Source organism: Camellia sinensis, chromosome 9 (assembly GCF_055761805.1).
Source record: "Camellia sinensis isolate YWXY chromosome 9, ASM5576180v1, whole genome shotgun sequence".
NCBI classification, from domain to species: domain Eukaryota; kingdom Viridiplantae; phylum Streptophyta; class Magnoliopsida; order Ericales; family Theaceae; genus Camellia; species Camellia sinensis.
Window position 1 is genome coordinate 106,595,169 of NC_138969.1, and position 21,846 is coordinate 106,617,014.

The 21,846-nt window shown below is 35.6% G+C and overlaps 2 protein-coding genes across 5 annotated transcripts; one reads left to right on the forward strand and one right to left on the reverse strand.

Moving 5' to 3' along the window:
• Window positions 1–425: 425 nt before the first annotated feature.
• LOC145788785 (mitochondrial ATP-independent inner membrane protease subunit 1a-like) lies at window positions 426–10,239 on the forward strand. 4 transcript variants are annotated; one of them, XM_082887392.1, is made up of 5 exons: window positions 426–691; window positions 806–1,030; window positions 1,313–1,423; window positions 2,377–2,443; window positions 9,822–10,239. In XM_082887392.1, exons 1-4 carry the CDS (start codon window positions 566–568, stop codon window positions 2,410–2,412), a joined length of 498 nt encoding a protein of 165 aa, XP_082743518.1. In that variant the 5' UTR covers window positions 426–565; the 3' UTR covers window positions 2,413–2,443; window positions 9,822–10,239. The 4 variants fall into 4 exon arrangements, with proteins under 4 accessions (XP_082743518.1, XP_082743520.1, XP_082743519.1 ...); XM_082887394.1 differs by lacking the exon at window positions 9,822–10,239 and adding an exon at window positions 2,568–3,154 and having other exon boundaries at window positions 451–691; XM_082887393.1 differs by lacking the exon at window positions 9,822–10,239 and adding an exon at window positions 2,690–3,154 and having other exon boundaries at window positions 451–691.
• Window positions 10,240–15,802: 5,563 nt separating this feature from the next.
• On the reverse strand, window positions 15,803–16,495 carry LOC145799670 (uncharacterized). The gene is made up of 2 exons (XM_082889280.1): window positions 16,082–16,495; window positions 15,803–15,979 (listed from the first exon to the last, which is right to left on the reverse strand). The coding sequence occupies exons 1-2, from the start codon at window positions 16,493–16,495 to the stop codon at window positions 15,803–15,805; spliced, it is 591 nt and encodes a 196-aa protein (XP_082745406.1).
• Between the last annotated feature and the right edge of the window lie 5,351 nt (window positions 16,496–21,846).

Consider the following 21,846-nt stretch of genomic DNA (forward strand, 5'->3'; position numbering starts at 1 on the left):
CACTTAATCTCTATGGGTCCATTTGTTTTCCTTCATAACAGTCTGGAGTGGACAGTGAATGATGAACAGTGAAACAATATTATGTTTGTTTTGGAAATGGAGGTCCGAATTAGTAGTCCCTTCGAATTATAAAAGGCTTCAGCAGAGCAGATTATGAGTATAGGTGAGAAGGTAGTATTAGAAAGTAGTCCATTCAGCTTAGGGTGTTACCAAACATTTGGGGACATTAGGTCGATCAATCAACCAAGTGCTTTATTTATATCTTTCTTTCTTTCTTTTACATGTTGGACAGCACATTTTGAACATTAATGTTTAATATTTTTATATTTTTTATTAAGCTAAAACCATAATTTTATTTATTTTATTATTATATATTTATTTTATATAAAAAATAATTTAACAATTCCACGCTAATAATTATTATCAAAATAAATATAATTTTAGATATCCATCCATTTCCATCTGCCTCCTAAAACAAAAACGGGGCCTCCAATCGAAGCATAAGCAATTTTGTTTATCATCACACTCATCATATACCTACTCTTTCTAGAGAGTGAAGGGCGAGATGGGGTTGAGAAAACTGAAAGAATTGATGAGCATAGCCAAAGAAGGACTCGATAAATCCTTCATGGTTGCAAGGTTCTTCTGTGCCCTTCACGTCATCAACGCTTACCTCTGCACTCCTGCTCTGGTAAGAGACAACCCTTCCTTCAAATCCTTGAAACAAATTACCCCCCAAAAAAAAAACAAAAAAACAAAATAAGGTCAAGTGGTTTAGCGAATGTAATGAACTGGGTGGTTGCAGACGCAGGGTCCTAGTATGCTGCCGACATTCAGTCTGACGGGTGATCTGATCTTGGCCGAGCGAATCTCGACCCGTTTTGGCAAGGTGGTTCCCGGCGATATCGTCCTTGTTCGCTCATCGGAGAACCCGAGGAAGATTGTCGCCAAGCGTGTGAAGGGCATGGAGGGTGATTCTGTCACCTACGTTGTCGACCCAAATAACAGTGATAGACGCGATACTTTTGTTGTATGATCTATCTGATTTTTTCATTTTCATCTTCATTTTTTGGTTTTTGATTCAAAGGGGTTTCAGGGTTTTTCGCTTTCTTTGTTCGTCAGTTTAGTTTTCCTTTGTCAATGGGTTTAAGGGTTTTTGCTAGTCTGATTTTTGATTAATCTCTGTCTATTTGATTGTTAATCTTCTGTTTAATGGGTATTTATGAGATTGTTTTATTTTGCTTTTCTACTACCAATCCCAGCCCAGAATCACTAAATCTCTCTCTCTCTCTCTCTCTCTCTCTCTCTGTAGGTTCCAAAAGGGCACGTTTGGATAGAGGGAGATAATATATATGCTTCTAATGATTCCAGAAAGTTTGGAGCTGTTCCTTATGGTCTGATTCAAAGCAGAGTGTTTTGGAGAGTGAGTGGTTCCTCTTTATTTCATCTCCTCTGAAGCTCATAAGGCTGAAACTAATTTGTTTTCGTTAACGACAAGCATTTTGAAGCTCATGTAATATTAAATAAATACTGTTTGTGACACCAAAAATGCTCTCTTTATTGTTCATGTCATAATTCAATCTCCGTGTTCATCGTGGTTGATAACTGAAACTACCAAGCTTTCTCTAAAGCATTTAAATTTAAGTTGGGTTCTAGAAGAGATTTTAATTGAAGACATTATTATTGCGACTTGATTTGAGAGGAGATTTTATATATTTGAACTGTGCTCCACTTGGTTTAGTTGTGAAATCATTTGAGAAACTTTTGACTGTGAGCTAAAACTTTCCATTATTGAACTGAAGCCCTATTGTTTGACATGCTTCAAGATTTCTACGATGTACAAGTTCTTTCACCCATGAACCTAACAAATGATTCCGCAACCTTCCTTTTCAACTTCATTTTAATTGCTTATTTGAGCCCAAGTCCAAAACTTTATATGTAAAGCTTGTTTTCTTTCTTCGAAATTGTTTAGTTGCTGTTGAGTCAAGTTGTTGAAAATGTGATTGCAAATGACATAACTGTTTCTGGTATAGTGTTGTAGTTTGCCTTTATATCCTTTCTCTTTATTATCTCATAGTTGGACTTTTGAGAAAACTTTAAATAGAAAACCCCATACCAATTCTAAATAACCTAGTGAAATAATAGTCCAATCCTGCATGACTAGGAAGCTTGGATAGCTCTCTCAGACCTACATGTTAGATGTTAGACATGTTTGGAACATGGACACACTTTGACATCTGAAAAAGTGTCCAAAATTATTTGTCATAGTTGTGGAGACACAGTGAGGACATGTTTTAGTTTCACATATTTTCATCTTCATTTTTTATTTATTTAAAATTCCACATATTTTCTGAAGTTAATTCATTTTGTCTATAGGTATGGCCACCTAAAGATTTTGGATCAGTGGGATGAAAGGGAGAGTAAAATGATTCTGTTTCGTAAGGTACAATATTAAGCTCTTCATTCTGTCAAATTTCCATTTGAGATCTTTGCAATACTGATTTTCATTTTTTGCTAACATTCCATAATGTGAGACATTGTTGTAAAGCAACTACTATTGTTTGCAGAAGGGATAAAAAGAGCATAAATCAGATTGTTCTTTTTAGTAACCATAAGTGAAGTTCTCTTGCTGTGCTATTTTTTTCTTGAAAATCCTATAAAAAAATTGGTGATGTAGCTTTTTCAACAGTTGATTTTCTCAGTTTGCTATATCATGGCTGATTGGATCGTCAGTGTCTGGAATTTATCATGGCGATGTATCTTTCAGCAGTTGATTTTCTCAGTTTGCCGTTATCTGAAGGAAGTAATTTTGGCAAGGCAAACTTGCTTCACTTTAGTTCATCTACCTTGAGCTCCATAAAAAGTTGATGTAGGACAGAACTGTGGAATGATACTGCCTACAATTTGTTTTATGGTGAGATTGGCTTGTTGGTTTGTTAGTATAGGGCTTACAAAACTGTCAAGAAGAAGAGGGCTGTTTTTTTTCGATGTAACGTAACCTTGGTTTTTGTTTGTATAAGTTAAAATTTTAGGAGAAGTGTTTCATAAGTTTGAATATTTGATGGAGACCAGGAGTGCATCTATGAAAATAGGATTTTTTTGAGGGGCCTGACAATGTAAAGTAGGACTTTAAATGTAAGAAAAAGTTTATTAAGACTTGGTTTTATTTAGTGTGTAAAAAGTTAAGGAAAGAGATGAAGATCCCAGGGATGCCTTCTGTGGGTTGTCACCTTCAAGTTTAGGGTTGCATTGCAAGAGTCTTAAGAGAGTTGTAATAGATTTTGAGAATTCTTCCAACTGATGTCCACTGAAATAGTACATATATATATGCACATATATACATAGGCTGACAATGTCTACTAAGACCCTTGTGATGATGACTAATAATATTCTACTAGACCACAATTCTAACATTCGAAACTTTTCAAACCTTGACGGGAGAAAACCATTTAAATCCACTGAAGACCATATGTGTTAATAGAATCACACCAAAAGTAAGACCTCGGGACCACCACTATTGTCAATGTTAGCGATCAACTTGTCCCCGGGCACGTGTCATCCCTTGTAACACACACTAGTTAATTATCAGGATAAATCCCTGGGGGTGGCCTCTAGGAGGATGCTTTGAAGTTGGGACCTCTGCTTCTTGAGGTAGGTTCTTGGCCATCACATCAACTACTTATGGTTGGGGAAATTAGATTATGAACAAAAATAAAACTGAAGTACTTTTAACTCGTAGAAGCTTCCAAAAGAATATACAAAATTTAACCACCAATTTACCTTAAATTTGATTATGCATGTTCCCAATTCCAAAGTGAGACGTGCCTTTAACTGAAACCAATTTGTAAGAGTTTTGATGTAGGATGAGTAGGGATTACTTTCCTACAAGTAGTGAACTTGGTTAAGTATACAGGCAGCAACAACAATAGACTTATAGGATTGGATTTGGTGAGATTTTGTCGCTACAAAAGTATTTAAAAAATAGAAGTTTAAGACTTTGTAAAAGGGTAGGGTTTTGGGAATAAAAACACAAGTATTTAGGGAATGTTGGGTGGCTGTTCTGAGTACTGTGAACAATAACCTTGTTAGATAGAAGAAGAGAGAGAGAGAGAGGGAGGGGAGAGGGAGGGAGCGAGATGCTTCACCCTCACAAGGGATAGGCCAATTTTTCATAATATTAACTCTTCTTTGAATTATTGAGATTACACATCTATTTTTAGGCTAAAGACTCTCCTAATTCTATTAGGACTATAGCTCAAATTTAGAAACTAAAAATATTTAGCAACTATTAATATTCTAGACCAACTATGACTTCCCATTCTACTTCAATCATATTAGGAAATTTTGATGACCTCTAATTCTACTTCAATATTAAAATAAGAAAGTTGGACATTTGACCATTAAGATTATTTTAGACATAATAAAGCCCATATATAATGACTCGTTTAATAACTTGATCCCAAATAAAATCCATGGGTAACCTGTACAACCCATGTCCAATAATTATTGAAATTACCGTTATACCCTTAATTACTAAAACCTACTATAATGACATGAAGACTCAAAAGTATTCAAAATCTTTAATTCTTGATGCCTTAAATGTGCTTCACGTGAAATTTCAGATTTGCTCTTTTTCTTCATTCCATAATCTTCATCATTCTCCCCTGCATTCGAAAACACTCGACCTAGAGTTTTATAATGTTGAAGTATAAGGATTATGGAACCTTGCACTTGCAACCATCTTGAACGAATGATGAGAAAATTAAAAAGTTCAATCTTGTCATCACTCCATTGACCATATCGAATTTATTAGGAATAATAAACTCAATGTGAACTTCATTTTTCTTACGAAGAGCAGAAAGTTCAATGGCATTCTCATAATTTTATTTGGCTTCCTTGGCTTTAGAAACTTAATGATGATGGTCTTTCATACTTTCTTTAGTAAGCAAATTAATTTTTGCCTTCGTTTCTTTAATATTCTCAATATTACCAATATGTTCATCTTGCTCTTTCGTAGTTTCTTCAAAATCTTCAACACTATCGTCCTTTTGCTCTTGGATATTAGTCTTCTCTAAAACAGTAGCCAACAATCTTTCCATGGAAGTTTTCAATCTATTCAAAGTTGTCTAGATAGTAGGCACATCACTCTTTATTCTTGCAACATCCTCCTTAATTATCGCAAAATCCTCCTTTAATATTGCAACATCTTTCTTGGATAGTATGCCATCTTCAATAATCATCTCTCCAACAAAGCGAACGCTAAATTCTTCCTTCCTATTACTAAAGCTAGCTGAACCAATGGAATAAATTATATATAAAAAGATGTATCTCACTCTGGAAACATGGATATATTGATGAACATATCTCAAAATATGAGTATTGTTTCAAATAAATTGGAGAACTCAGTAAAACTATTAAATAATGTGGGAAATACTAATGTATTGGGGTCTTGAAAATGAAGGATATATTGGAGGCATTATGGAATGGTTGAATTATTGATAATTAATAATTTCTCAATTGGAAGCCGTGACTTGGAGCGATGACAAGTGCTATACACTCGTAGCACGAGTTCAAGTAATGAGAATTAGCTTCTCCACAAAAAAGTGGAAGGAAGACTCTCTGCCTGTTACCGCTCCTAGGCCATGTTGTATGTGAGTGTCTTGTGCGCTAGGTAAACTTCTGAATTAGCTATCTTGCAAAAGGTGGTGTAAGAGCATCCCCAATGGTCTGTTATATCACGTGCCATTGCCAAAATTTGGCAAGAGTCTCCAAATACATTGTCCCACCCAGTGGGCTACTATAACATCTGCCAAATTAGCAAGTTTGGCATTGCCAAACCTTGCCACATCAGCAGAGTAACTAATTTTTGCTCCAAGTTTCCCAACAACAAACAAACAATCAATCAGAAATCCAATAAAGAACACAATTTGAACAACATAGAAATTTGAACAACACTGATTAACAAAATCAACATGAAATAAAACTACCAATTTTAACAAAATATTATCATAAAATTAACACAAACAAATAAAGGAATATATATATGTATCATATCTTAAAAAAATTTCATCCAGTTGCAGATTCAGTTTTTCGATGTCGATCTAGTGAAAATTGTGATGGTAACTTCATCATCAGATTGTGATCATCAGATCCTTCATCTTGTCATAAAATGGTTTCACAGTGGGTTTTGAAGATCATGACTTGATATATATATACATATATATATATATATATAGAGAGAGAGAGAGAGAGAGAGAGAGAGAGAGTTGTATGATAAACAAATTGAGGTCGAGTTCATGGGGTTTCGATCTTGATCTGAGATCATTGTTCATGGTTTCATGATTGTAATCTGAGAGAAATAGAGGGAGATCGTGATCTGTGAAGGAGGGGGGGAGATTGTGATCTATGAGGGAGAGAGTGAGTGAGAAAGAGAAAGCATGAGAGAGAGAGAGAGAGAGAGAGAGACAGACAGAGAGAGAGAGAGAAAGGGGAAGAAGATCCATAAGGATTTCTAGGGGCGGGAAGTCAATAACTGAACCAAAATGAATGGTTCACAAAAGTCAAATCAGAATAACCCCAATAATGGCAAAGAAAACATCAAAATTTCTCGATTGTAAATATACATAGTATAGGTTCAGCTATGTATACATACACAATTTGGTAAATTACCACTAGTTGAAGTGGTGAGGGAAAATCTGGCTGATTTTTGTTTAATGCATTTCACATTGAAAATAAGATTGTATATTCTGGAAATGGTGGGACTTGAGTATGATATTGAATAGGACATGAACTTTTAAAATTGATATGTATGGGATGTTTAGCTAGTTTATGAAACTTTAAGTAATTCATTTATATGCAACTGTTGACTTGGTTAAAACTTAAAAGCTATAATATAAGAGAGGAATTTAATATTTTATTTAAGACTTTCTTTGTAACTTTAAGTTAAATTATAGAAAAGTGGGAAACCCCATGGGGTTGGCCTGGTAGCAAGGTCTTGGGGGTGTGCTCCCTCTAAGGTTCAAGGATCGAAACCTCTTAGGTGCTAACAATTACATGGGGCCATCGGACTAGGGGAAAACCCTTGAATTAACCGTAGTGTACTTGCGAAAAACTCCTTGCTGAGGGCTTATGCACCCCTAAAGATTAGTCCGGTTTTGATCCGGACATCCTAGTGCCAATAAAAATAAAAAAAGAAAACAATTATAAAAAAGTAGGAAGAAGGGAAAAAAATTAAAAAAAAAACATAGGGATTAAAAGGTAATACTATGAGGTGGAATTCATGATTACTATTTTCACACCACAATCTCTTTTAGTACACACCATCTCTTAAATTTTTTTTATTACATTTGTGTCCCTCAAACTAAATTACCGTTTTGGACAAAAAGTCAAAAGCCTAAATATCTCAGGTCATACCTACACACCAACCACACCATCACTGCCAGCTAGTGACGTCTGTACCCTACCTCTATCCGTCTTCACCACCAGGACCTTTCAGTTCTAGCCATCCTTTCCTAACTCCTCCCACCATGCCCCAATGCTTCCCCACCGTCCGTGCCACCCCAGACCTTCACCCCCGAGCACCAACCTATTATCCCCTTTCCAACATCCGCTGCTCCCCTTTGGTGTCTGCAATCACGAACTCACCCCCATTCCAGATTTGCCATCCCTCCCCTCTGCTGCCACCACTATGACACCCCAAGCCCCCTTATCTACATCATCATGGCACCCTAACCTCCATCCTACACCGTGACACAATTTTCAAAATGATCAAAATGATTTGGGAGTTTCGGTGCTTTGTGGAGGATTCAATTATGGAGAAGATTGTTGTGATTCTGGGGCATGGGGAGTGGAGGGGGGCTGAGGGGGTGGGATTTGCAAGTGGTTCATGAGTGGGTGGGATTTGCAGGGAAGGGGTGGCTGGTGAGGGAGTGGGCTGAGGAGAAGGGGAAGGCGAAGAGAGAGGAGAGAGGAGAGAGGAGGGAAAGGGGCAAGAGTGAAAAACACAGATCTTTTGCAATTATTTTTTGACTTCCTACCCGTAGTGTAATTAAAATTGATTCCTAATGTTTTTGGGAAATTTAGTCAAAAGTCCCTTGACATAATTGTGTAGTATTTAAAGGACAACTGAATATTTTTTAATGTATAAAATCCTTTAAATTTATTCCTCATGGATTAAGGACGTAAAAAAACATATGCCTTTTTATTTTAGAGGATTTTGCCCTCTTTATCTTCTATTACTTTTTTTTTCCCCCCATTCCAATCATCAATGTGATAAAGTCTCTCTCTCTCTCTCTCTCTCTCTCTCTCTCTCTCTCTCTCTCTCTCTTCTATATATGTATATACACTTAAATCTATATATATATCATCTTCAGCGTTCCAAGTTGAAAATTTCTACAAGATTACAAGAGATGGTTCCACAATCAAGTCGTAGAACTTCAATGACTCTATATTTCGAATGTTGTTTGCTGTATTTCGATGATTGTTTGGATCGAAAATTGCAATTGAGCATACAAGAGATATATTTTGTTTATTTCTTTGGATGAAAAAGTGAATAATTTGTTCAAGGTTTTTTCAAATAAGATTAAGATTGAATAATGTGTATTTCATTTGTTATGATTTTTTTAATTGAATCTAATTGAATAATTTTGTTTTTGTTTGTTGTTAGATTAACTTTACTTTGATTTGTTTTGGTAATATGTGGCTTATGTTTTATTTGCTGAAGCTCTGTTTAAAAGTGACAATAAAATTCTACTCTGATTTGGTAATCTGTGTTTGTTGGTTGATAATCTGTTTTAAATTAACAGTAAAATTTACTCTGTTAATATTATCGTTTCATTGTTTCAATAAATTTTTTGCTTAATATTTATACTTCAAGCAGTAACAGTTACATTAACTATGGTTTTTAGTAATGATTATGGTATTTCACTATTATGCTAAAACTTCACATTAAAATTTATTGTGAATTAGAATAAAATTTTACTGTTGATGTTAATTTTGACAATAACAATTTTACTATTTTTTTTTATTATTAAAGAATTTCATGGTCAGCATAGATCTTATTTGATAGATCTCGATAAGAGAATTCTAAAAATACAATTTTATTTAAAAGTTGACATTTAGATAAAAAGTTATATCATTTTAAAGTTTGAAATATGAAATTAGTCACTAAGGATATTTTGGTAATAGTGGTATGTGTTAGCTTTTTTAAGGAAATTTTTTTATACTTGTCTTTAATATATGAAAGTTTTGTTAGAGGGAGCTTTGACTAGAAGTCCCCAATGTTTTTTGTAATTTTTTCATCTAAATCATGCTTTATATAAAAAATTTCGCTGAACTTCATTTTTTTGTAATTTTTCGATGAAAATAAACGAGTAACATATTGTTTCTACCTTTCGAGTAGCACATTGTTGCATCAAATTTGTTTCCCAAATGATATTGGACATGAAATCAACACCTCATAGAATTATTTCAAAATTATGATACAAGCAGGTTGTATATTTACTTGGTGAATTCAGCCAACATAATTACCAATTCTCTTTCTTCATGGATTAAAAGGATGATGTGAGGCATGGAGATCAAAGTGTGTGGATAAGGGATTGGGAATGGTTGAATTATGGAGATTTAAGCCAAAGATATTGTTGCAAGGGATGATAAAAAAAAAAGTTAGCTGTTGGCACAATACATGGTTGCAGGGAGACTGATCTTAAGTTTGGTTTTTGGAGTAGTCATAGTATATAAGTAGATGAGGAAGCATAAATAGCAAACTTTAGTCTGTTTATCCATTTTGTTGCCTCATTTATGTAAATGGTGGTGGTATGCAGGAACGGAACATCTTGGAGCCAAAATTTAGCTGAGAAGAGTTTCGATCCACAAGTAGATTGACAACAGTTTCGTTGATCCTGAAGTTCCATGCGGAAAGACAAGACACAAGACAGACGAGAAGAAACTCTAGTAGGACAATTGGTGAAGAAGTTACATCATTTGACAAAAGGCAATAGTAGAAACGGAAATCTGATAAAATCAATTCCTACAGCATTTGCAGTTTTTATTTTCTGTTCTTCCATTGTAGTGTTAGTTCCGTTTCTCGTTGGATTTTGCATTAATACGATATTGGATTTTCTTTTTTTTATTTTATTTTCTATTGAGTAACCAGTCACTTGTCATTTTTTAGAATTGTTTTCTTGTTGGTTTTCTCTCACCTTGAGAGCAGCATCTTATCCATTTTGTGTATTTATTTAATTTACATCTTTAAGAATAGAGAGAGTACTGCATCTATTCCGCTCCTTAGAGGGCTCATTTGTTTTCAGAGGTAAAATGGAAGGGATTCATTCCACTCCTCTGCATCCATTCCAATCTGCATCCATTCCAATCCTTGACGGGCCTAGATGCCTTGTAAGTATGCCCAGCAAATTGGGAGGACGGGGTGTTTTGGTTAGGTCATTGATTACGCAGGGCCTTTCTTTTGTTCAGTTCCCCCCTTCTATGGGGGTGTTTGTTTTAGCTTTTCAGAGTTAATTTCTGATTTTTAGCTTTGAAAAAGTTATTTTGGATTGTTTGGTTAAACTTATTTTAGATTCTAACAGTTTATTTTAACTCAAAAAAGCTGATTCTGAGAAGTTGTTCACCCCTTACTTCTGATTATCAGTTTTTGTTGTGGACATGTTAATTTATGGTTGTACTTTTAAATTTTTTTATTTTTTATTTTTTTAAAAATAGAAAGACCCAAATGGATTATAAATTATTATTATTATTTTTTATGAGAAATGTAGACAAACAAAAAATAAAAATTAATTGAAAAAGTTATTTCACAGCTTATTTAACAAAAATTACTTAGCAACTTAAATTTATAATCCAACAGTTATACTAAACAGATTAACAACTTTTGATTAAAGTCATAATCTATAATCTGTTAAGTTATAATGTATAAGCTGTTTTAACAGTTACACCAAACGGGACCTATCTAATCCTCACTTGTCAAGTTGTCACCACCCTATACCACCCCCAAGGCAGGGGTCACATTTCTTTTCTCAAAATATTTGATTTGCTTAAAATAATCAAAGACACTAGATTGATGTTTGTTGTGTAAGGTCACACCATTTGACGATAAAATTGTTATATATGTAGAAACAAGGCACGTATTTATTTGTCTTGTTTCATCACATAAAATGATTTGCTTATCTAAACACATTCACATCCTCCTAGTCTCTTGTCAAAATTATTTAGCAAGATCTTTCAATTTTATAGTAACTTTGAAAAATCTAATCCTCCTGGTTTGCAAACCAATCCATAGTGATTCACTAGGACTTAGCCACCAGGATTCAAAATCTAATCCTCCCACTTTGCTAACCACCAGGATTCAAAACTCTGGAACATTAACTAAATTGAGTCTACTTAACAATTTAAGGAAAATAACTCATGATTAACTATTGAAGAAAATAACTTGACAATTTAAGGAAAGAGAATATGTTAGTTTTTTTTCTATTAAAAATTGTTAGGGAATAGGAATTAAAAGAGTAAATTTGTAATAAATCCAAACTAAGAAGAGCATAAGGGTTTCAGTGGGAAATTTTATTTCCACCCACCTAATAAACTCAGGGCAAATCTTTTCTCAATACACACTCCTGTTAATTTGATTATGAACAAATTTTTTCAATCCACACCCTTAAAATTACAATTACATCCTTCACTCATAAATGGTATACACACTTTACCCTCAAATGCACACACTTTAATTGACCTTAATTGGCATTTCTAGCTCCACCGATTTTGTGAGACTTTGACTTCGTTGAAATAGAGAAAAAAAAAGAAGAAAAAGTTTACAACTTTCCTCACCTCCATTGAAGAACTTGAAGAGCTCCATTGAATCTCCACTAAAAACTATTGAATCCTTTGTTTAAGGTAAGAAATCTTTTCATTTTCTTATTACATTTATCATTTTGTTATTACGTTTACCACTTTCGGATATCTCTACACTCCCCTGGCATATAAAACATCAATTTTTCCATGGTTGGGGACGGGTTGGAGCTCTCGGCACTGGGTGTCCAAATTTGTTTCTGTAATTCGGAACCTAATCACCGAATAATGTATATAATATCGACCAATTAAATCCGAACAAAGATACAAAATTTTGAATTTTTTCTGCCGATTATAGTATTTTTTCGGTTCAATAGTTCCGAATTAATTCTTTAATTTCGGCAATCGATTTCTGAAATATTTGTGTGTATTCGGCATTAAAGTTCCGAATGGTTTTTTTTTTTAAATTTTTATTTATACAAATTTACACCAAATTATATAGGCTGCCAAGATTGGTTTTACTTTAGGTTTTTTTCTAACAATTTTATTTTATGGGTATGTTTAAGTATTTATTTATTTATTTATTTTTGGAAAATTCAATGCATAACAATAGAAACAAAAATCTGTGCAGTATTTGTATTTTCACATTATATTGTTAGCTTAAGTAGTTGTTAAACATAGGTCTTCAAAAATACTGTTAGCTAAATAGCTTAACAAAACAATTGCATTATATAGAATATTAGGGGTTTGTTCTTTCAAAACATTGAAATTGGGGCCAAATTTGGTCTTTGGTTGTATTTACAATCAATAGAATGTACAAGACAAGTGATGAGCAATCCTTTGATTGTTTGAAAAATGATGTTGGTATTGATTAATGACCCTGTTACCTTGGTAAATTGGTTGAAGTGAAGTTAATTTGTTTTTGGCATGTTGTGAACATTACCAAACTAATTGGTGAATGGTCTGTATAGAATGCAAATAGTTTTGCTATATCCATGTTTACGTTGTAATTTTTCAACAAATCCTAGTCTCACTCTTTCATTAGTACTAGGGTTACGTCCTTAACTTATTTTGTTAATTTCACATCATCCAAATTGTCAATTTAATGGTCTATAACTGTAACTTAGATTTCATTAAGGTGGCATGGTTAGGCTACTTATTACCCGCATTGATGTGATCCTTTTCTGGGAGTGTTTATTCTGTTTCATTATATTGGGTTGATGAGAACAATTTTCCTTATGCAGATGGATGTCGGTCCCAATCAACGTCGATCAGTAACAGCTTTGAACAGAAGACTCTGTGAATTAGAGAGACGTGGACGTGGTCGTGGACGTGGACGTACTCGAGTGCATGATGATGACACGCACATTGCTATGGATGATGATCCTATACATGATGCACCGGTTATGGATGATATTGCTATGGATGATGACCCTACCGGTGATGACACTGACGTTGTTGATGAAGATATAGGGTATATTTGGTTTGCATTTGGAAGATGAGTTTTAGAAAAAAATTTCTAAAAAATTGTTTGGTTTGAGTTTTTCTCAAAAAATTTCTAAAATCACTTTCTCTCTCTTACACATCAATCAATCACTTTTTCTCTCTCCTTTCTCCTTCTCAATCACTTTTTCTCTCACACACATCTACTCAAATTCTCCCAAAATATCAAATCATCCCAAACTCCCAAAAAAACAACTCTCTCAAAATATACAACCAAACAAACCAAAAAAATTTCTAAACTCTCTCCCCAATTTTTTTTTCAAAAACAACTCTCCCAAAAACAAACCAAACAAGCCCATACTTACTCAGCCATTTCCGAGAGGGCCAATTGATTCATCAATCCTTAAAAGTTTTAAAATTCATGTTGCCACAGCTATTTGGAATGGTGCTGATGAAAGGGGGCCCTTGAAGTGTCATAATCACTCGTCTAAGATTCGTTCGTGGCCATGGTGGGAACAAGGAAACAATGCTACATTTGTAAACATTGTGGAGATGTCAGGACTTGCACAATTAGCTCGTTGCACGTACCATTTTGTGAACAAAATTGTAGTGTCTAGTTTTGTTGAGAGATGGCAACCGGAGACAATCACCTTCTATTTGACTGTTGGAGAGATGACTATCACATTGGACGATGTCGCCACTATCCTAGGGCTTTCCATTGTAGGCAAATCTATTAGTGTGCGTAAGTTGTCAGAAAGGCGGGCCATTGCATTAGTAGTTAATACCTTGGAAATTGAGGAGCAAGAGGTCAGACATGAGATGTCTAGTGCTAGAGGCAATTCAGTGAGGCTTGAGTGGTTGAGGACACACTTTCATAATGTCACAAACAATGATTCAATGGAAAAAATTGCATGTGTAGGTAGAGCATACTTGCTATTTTTGTTGGGTTGTACACTTTTCTGTGACAAGACTGATACTAGGGTCCTCGTTGTTTATTTGAGTTTGTTGTCCAATTTGATGACTATATCTTCATATGCTTGGGGTGCTGCTGCATTGGCATACTTATATAGACAGATGGGGTACGCTAGCAAGTCCGGCATGAAACAAATAGCCGGTTTCATGACACTTCTTAAGGGATGAATTTATGAGTACTTTCGTGGATTTCGACCACACTTGAATATGAATTACACTCGAGACATGCCACATGTTTACTGTTGGACTTCTCGGAGAGAGTCTGGTGAAGAGACATAGTTGCAGGCTTTTCGAGAAGAGCTTGATAGGTTGGGTGTACATGATGTAAGTTAGAAAGTCCTTCAAAATTTGAAACTCTAAATCATACAAAATTTACAGTTGTCATATCTTACAGTTGTTATTGTTTGTAGGTTATTTGGGACCCCTACCAGAGTTGCAGAGATGTCCATCTGTGTCACCCAATTATGTTCTACCACGGTTGCCTAAAGTGTTTGGAAGTATTTGAACCATATCTCCCTGATAGAGTTTTGAGACAGTTTGACAGAGTGCAGACAATCCCTAATCCACCACTTGGCCCTATGTGTGCCTCTCGAGGAGCCACAGCTCCACACTACAATGTTATGTATGCATACTTGGACATCATTTGGGAGGCATGAGACAACCATGTGTTATCTGATCGGAGGAGGAGTACACCGGTACGACAGCCTTGGGATTGTGTTCCTGGTTACATGGATTGGTATCAAACCATTACCCATATGTATGTTCAAAACCCAACGCGTCGTTCTTAGGTGGACCCAAATATTCATCATTATCAATATCTTAGCCAAGATGCATAGGTACCATTTTTTTTAAGGGCACCATTACAAATTATTTATGTAAACTATTATAAGTTTGTATATAATGTTGTATTTGTTCTCGTAATGTAGCATATGTCACAGATATATCAGATTACTCATCCTGTCGTTGAGGCTGGCTATGAGGACAGTGTTCAACATCCTGATAGACTTTACTACGCAATTGATGCAATTGAACAGCTTCTTCAAGACCAGCACATTAGTGAAGCTGCGCCCAACACATCCGCTCAGGGTCGGTCAGCACCCAGCTCTTCTACTATACATCATTTTGGAGCACATTATACTCGCCGGTCAGGTAGGTGATAGTAGTTCATAATGTTAGCACAAGTTGTTTCTGATGGTGTTAGTGGATTTATAAGAAGACAAATATTATTATTATCTTTGGATTATGTACTTCTTGGATTATGTATAAGGAGACATGTATTTTGTGATAATGTGGATGGATTAAACTACTAGTTAATATTACTAGTTATTGTTACATACTTGCTGTTTAATATGAATAATCTTTAACAATAGTTTCACTTGGTTAATATTATTTTCATTACGTTTTGTGTTCAGACACTGTAAAAATAATATGACATCTATTCCATAAATAAGAGAACTATAACTCATATGATATTGCATTAAAAAAAAATGACCATTACAAAATTCAATGGCAAAATGATATCCATCTCGTTACTTCATGCTAGTAAATCATAAAAACTAATGTCTTAAACCTCCTATGACTGCTCTCTAATATATCAATCTATGTCAACTACATCAAATGTCTTTCGAGTAGCTACATTAGGTCCTATGCTATCTTTGAATTTTTGAATGCGGCTAACATATGCATTCTCCCATTCTGATGCACAAGGGTGATGGTGAACTCGCCAAAGCACAACAATAGGAGGAACTGGATGACCGGCCTTCAAAAATACCTGCACATACATCCAAAAATTTACATATCTTTACCAAATCCATCAAATTTGCAATTACACAAGTATTAAACAACAATGTACCGTTATTTTCATATCTTATACCAGCACAAAATGATTTCCATTGACAAATCCAATGGCAATCTCGCGACGATCAGCTAGGATTATCGGCAGTGATCTCAAAGGTAAGAAAGTGAGACATTGTTGCAATGACAAGTGGTACAAAACTACATTATAAAATGATGCAATAAGATGCCCCATGTCAGGCATAGTCATCCAACGATCAAAGCCTGGGCTATCTTCAAAATATGAAAGGATGTGTGTCAGCTCCTTAACCCTCTCATGTGACCTGTATAGTACGACGTATTCATCTCTGTGATTATTCAATTCAAGTAGCAGATCACACCTAACTTGCACCCAGTCATTCTCTCTAAGACCAAGTAAACCTGCAATAGCTCTAAAACCACAATTCCCATCACCATCTACATCCTTCATCAACTTTATGAATGGTATTAACATAGGCGGGAAGTCACCAGCATATGCACTCGGTAAACTTGTTCTTGTATGATATGTCTTTGTCTTCACATTTCACTTATTCTCACCCACTTTTGAAGCTCTCTTTTTCTTTGACTGACTGGAAGCTAATGTGCTCTGGCTATCATGGCCATCGTCAACCAACTCAAATGCACACAGGTCACAATGAAAAGATATATCATTTTTCTTATGTCCTCGACGTGGATTAGGTTTCACATCAGGCTCAATAAGAAAAGTGCTCGCTGGATTTTCAATTTCCCTCAACTTCTTCAACATATCCAATTGCGTGGCAATATCAAACTCATAGAACCGCTTCAAAATCATCTCAAGTTCTGGGATACAAGTCAATTCCAACTTCTCAACCTTCGAATTATGCACACATACAGTAAGTCGCGTCCAATGTACATATATGCTACTGAGTGGAATAGGACGGCCTTGTCTTATGTAATCTGCAATCTCGTGAGCACAAGGTAAACCATGCGTGTGCCTAAGAACACACCCACATGCTGCTATACCAATTCCAACTGAATTTGCTCTCTTACTCTCTGCCAACACGTACTCCAATGCACAAATAGACACATTACCCCGAAGCTCTCTTAATTGAGAAGGTTTGAATTGATGTTGCACAGTTGTCAAACTTTTCTCGAATGATACTTTAACTTGAATGTGTTGCAACTCAAGTAAACAATGTATTTTTTCAAATGAAATCTCAAATGTCGTTTGACTTGAACCTAATTGCCTCTTCAATCTAGCATGAGCACTCTTAACCTTGTTCATATGGATGTAAACCAAAATAGTCCAGCATAATAATTAAAAATAGCTATATGATTTCTAATAAATTAAAAAAAAAAACAAATCTTACCGATTGGTTGTAATATTGCCAAAATGCATGCACATGTCTATATGTACCGCAATGAATTTTTCTTGATACGGATTCAACCAACTCACAATAACATACTTGATTGCCTCCAAATAGTTACTGAAATCCTTATGTAGTATTGCAAGGTGATCATTGTATTCCTCCTCAGTCGATGACAAATAGCTCCATGCAGTGTTAAACTTGTCCTATTTTTCTTTTGTCTCAAACATTTTCTTGCATTTTGTCAATACATTCTTATTAATATGCCAACGACATAACAAATGTCAAGCATTCGGAAAGGTGTTGTCAATGGCATTCATCAATGCAGGCTCTCTGTTTGTGACAATGACTTCAGGTAAAACACTGTCGTTCATAAGATCACGCAATGTTTGTAATGGCCATGCATAATTATCAACCCGCTCAATTTGCAAGTATGCGATAGCCACGGAGAATGTCATATGAGTTGATGTCACTCCCACAAGTTCAAGAAGAGGAAGCCGATATCTATTCGTCTTATATGTGCAATCCATAATCAACACACGAGGGAATGTACGAAGCAAATCCAAACTCACTGGATGTGCCCAAAACAAGTCCGTGACAGTTATAGAGCCTTCCTCACATCGATAATGCTTAATGTACTTATGTTTTACTAATTCACCCAGCAGTTGTTGCATCTGGGATCTACTAGCTTTCTGTAGAATCCTACATTGATGTCGTACATTGTAAACTGTCTTGTGCTCATATTAAGGGCATCCCTCTATTTGAGTGTAATGAGTATCTGTTTTGGTCTTTCTAGGCTTTTTGACATATCTACTAACAGCGACTTTTCATTAGCTGACAATCTCCCTGCATATGAATGTCCTTGGAGATGCTCCACAGCTGGATGATTATGCAACCTGCAAACTATATTCAATGTCCATTTATCATTTGTTTTCAACTTAAATGCCCTCAAATCAAATGGACATTCGCACTTCTTCGTACCAGTTTGCCTTAATAAGTCTTTTGAGCCGTCTTTCAACTTTTTACGCAATCTATACTTCCCACTCCGCTCACAAGCAAAATAAATTCTTTCTCTCTTATGACCGCCGCCATAGTTCGACGTCCTTATAATAATAACAAAGCCATTTATCCTTCCAATGTCATGTACCTAAGTGAGCAATTCATCTTTGTTGTCGAAAACCTATATATAATGTCACACAACTTTCATAAGAACAAACTAAACAAACTAACAAATACAAATTATGAACTTACGAATTTTATGTTAAAAGTTACATGTTTAGCTATAAAATGCCTAGTATAATCCACCATAATATCTGATCGAACCTCAATTTCTCCAGTGCATGCCATTCAAAAAGGAGAGGGAAAAAATTTCATTAAGCTTTACAGAGCCGAAATAAATAAAAAAAATTGGCACTACAGGGCTAAAAATAAAACAAAAATTCGGCACTAAAAAAATGAAAATAACAAAAAATTTCGGCACTATATAGCCGAAAAAATTAATTATATTCAGCACTTAAGTACCAAAATAAATTAAAAACTCAGAATTTAGGTGTCGAAATATATAAATAAATTCAGAACTTTCTTATCGAAATATTAATGTTATTTCGGCAGTTGCTTTTCAAATTAATTGATAAAATTCAGCACTGAGTCTCCAACTACAAAACGCAAAAAAACAAAAAATTACTATACGATTTTACCTTTTCATCACTGATTTTGCTGTCACCATTGCTTGAGTTTGAACTTCCATAGTTTGCAACTCTTCCATATCAAAATCAAGTAAAAATTGTGGAATTAATAATTAAACGATGTAAATAATCAAATATAAACCTAGATATTAAGGCAATATGAGAGATGTTTTGAGAGTATTGCTCTTTGCAAGTAACAAAGGAATACAGAGTGTGTAACAAGCAAAGTGACCACAATGGAAAAATTAGAGTTTAATTGTTTTGATTCAAAAGATGTATATTGAGATATTTTTGTTCCTAAAAGATGTGTACAGAGAATTTTTGTATATAATATTAGGGGTGTTGATAGATGCCTATTATAGTAATTTTTAATTAGGATATAATTGCCATTAAGTTAATTTTTCATTAAGTGTGTGCCCTGAGTTTATCAGGTGTGTGGAAATAGAATTTTTTGATTTCAATGGATATTTTTGGTTGGTGAGAAATCCATCATTTGTAAAATAATTTGGTGAAAAGTCATTTTGTTTGTTTTGAATGATATTTTGTTTCCAATTTTATCCCATAATTTATCTGTTGATTTTTTTTCTAGTTGACTTTTTTTTTGACTATTTGTTCAAATTATTTTTTATCTATTCAAATTTTCTTGACTATCCATTCAAATTTATATCTATCTGTTGAATTTTTTTCCTTATCTATTTAATTTTTCCCTATGTTCAAATTTATATCTATTTGTTGAATTTTTTTCCCCTTATCTGTTCAATTTTTTCCCTATCTGTTGATTTCACAAGCCTATTTTTTTGCTATATGTTTATTTATTTTTCCTATATGTTTATCTGTTGATATCCAAATATGTTCAAATTCAACTTTGGTTTTCAACACAGGTTTGGGTTTCAAATCCAACACAGATCTGGATTGATTCAAGTCTATGAAGTATTGAAGATGCAAATGTAAAGAAGACATGCAACAACAGAAGCAAATCATAGAGCCAACACTTAGACAAAAATACAGAAATTACATTAAAAAACTTAGTGTGATTACATCAAAAGGCACGTCGGCCAACAAGAGTAGAGTCATTGTTCAGAAACAAAAAACTAAAGACAATAAGTAAAGAAGTCTATGCTTCTAGAGCGTCTTTGAGGACTTCGGCCATGGTTACTTAGGTGGTAGTGGTAGCAGCAGTTGTATGGGCCTCACTATCCTTAATGTCCTTGGCCGTTTCTTCAGCAGCTTTTTTCTTAGTGTCCTCAGCCACAGTGTTCTTGGCTTCTTTAGAAACAGTGGAGTTAGTTTGATTAACCTCATTGTCATCCCAAGTGAGATCTAAGGCGTTGTAATTGAGCGTCGGGGATGTAACATCAGCTAGAGGATCTTTGTCTTCCTCAAAGTCGTCAAAGTCATCGGTTGGAGGGTCAACTAGACTAGGAGATAAAGGGAATGGAAGCGATAATTTGATCAAATCCTAATGAGGTGAGTCCTTGGTAACAGTAGTAGCATCCAAGGCAGGAGTCCATTGAAGAGTGAAGCCTCTGTTGCTGGCCATATTGACTTGAGCTTTGTAAAGGTCACAGACTAAGTCCTGCCCTTGCTTATAGGCTTTGGCATCAACCTTCTTAATCTCTTGCTCCTTGCTAGCTAGTGCCTCGGCCAGTTTCTTCTTGGCTTTAATAGCCATTTCCTCTTGCAAAGGCCTTAGCTTTCTAGGCCTTGGCCTTGGCAACATTGACTGCATCCTTATGTTGTTTACACTTGGGCATCGAAGTCATTGAGCTTGTGGAGATAGTCAGCTGATTTCATCATGTTCTTTGTCAAGTCTCCATTTGTGGGGATATATTTTCTGAGTACCAACACGTGGCAAGGTGACGCCGACGTGTCAGCCGAGGTGCCACGTGTCCTGGTCGTGACGCCGAGGTGATCTCGGCAAGGCCGAGGTTATCTCCGAAGATATCGGAATCCGAGATAAGTGGATAAGGGACAAGAGTCCTAAAATAAAGAGGGAACTCAACTTGGATATGGACAAGAGTCCTAGATTGGAAGAAGACTTCAGTTTGGGTAAAGATAAGACTCTTAGAGAGTTTATCCTAATCCCACTGGGAGTCCCAGATTAGCAGTAATCCTAAGTCCATTAGGGCCAGGCTCCTTTTGGGACTAGGATTGTATTGGCTATAAAAGAGAGGCACCCCCATGGGTCTAAGGTATGCTTTTGATACTCAAGCTTGTGAATTTAGTACTTGATTTATTTTTGAGAGATATACTGACTTGATCGTCGGAGTGCCCCCGGGTGGTCGAAACCACCGCGGGATTCTTATATTTCTGTTGCATGTCAGTCAGGTGCCATCTATTCTGCCAGTGCTCTCTAGCTGGTTACTAAGCGGGCAGTGTGGTTCGAAAATCACCCACACAATTTGGCGCCGTCTGTGGGAAAGAAAGAAGAATAGATGACCAATGACGGATAGAAAGATCAGACTGGAGACAACGCTCCTGCTGGGAGTCGGAGACCTATCGATCTCGACGTTGAAGGGGACAACCGCAACACAGAAACTCGTGACCAGAGTCACGGAGTGAAAGAAGCCGACCAGGAAGGTGACGCACCAAAGACAACAGATCAAAGCAACGAAGAAGACCTCCAGGTATGGAAGGATAGATACCTGCGGAGGAACGAAGACCCTTCCAGAAGGGATGCAAAGACAGGGGGCATGAGCGCTCCCAAGGAGATAACATTCAAGTATAGAAGAACTCATCCTGAGTGAGCAGATCCCGGATTTCAGATCCTGGATCCCGAATCCGAGAAGACA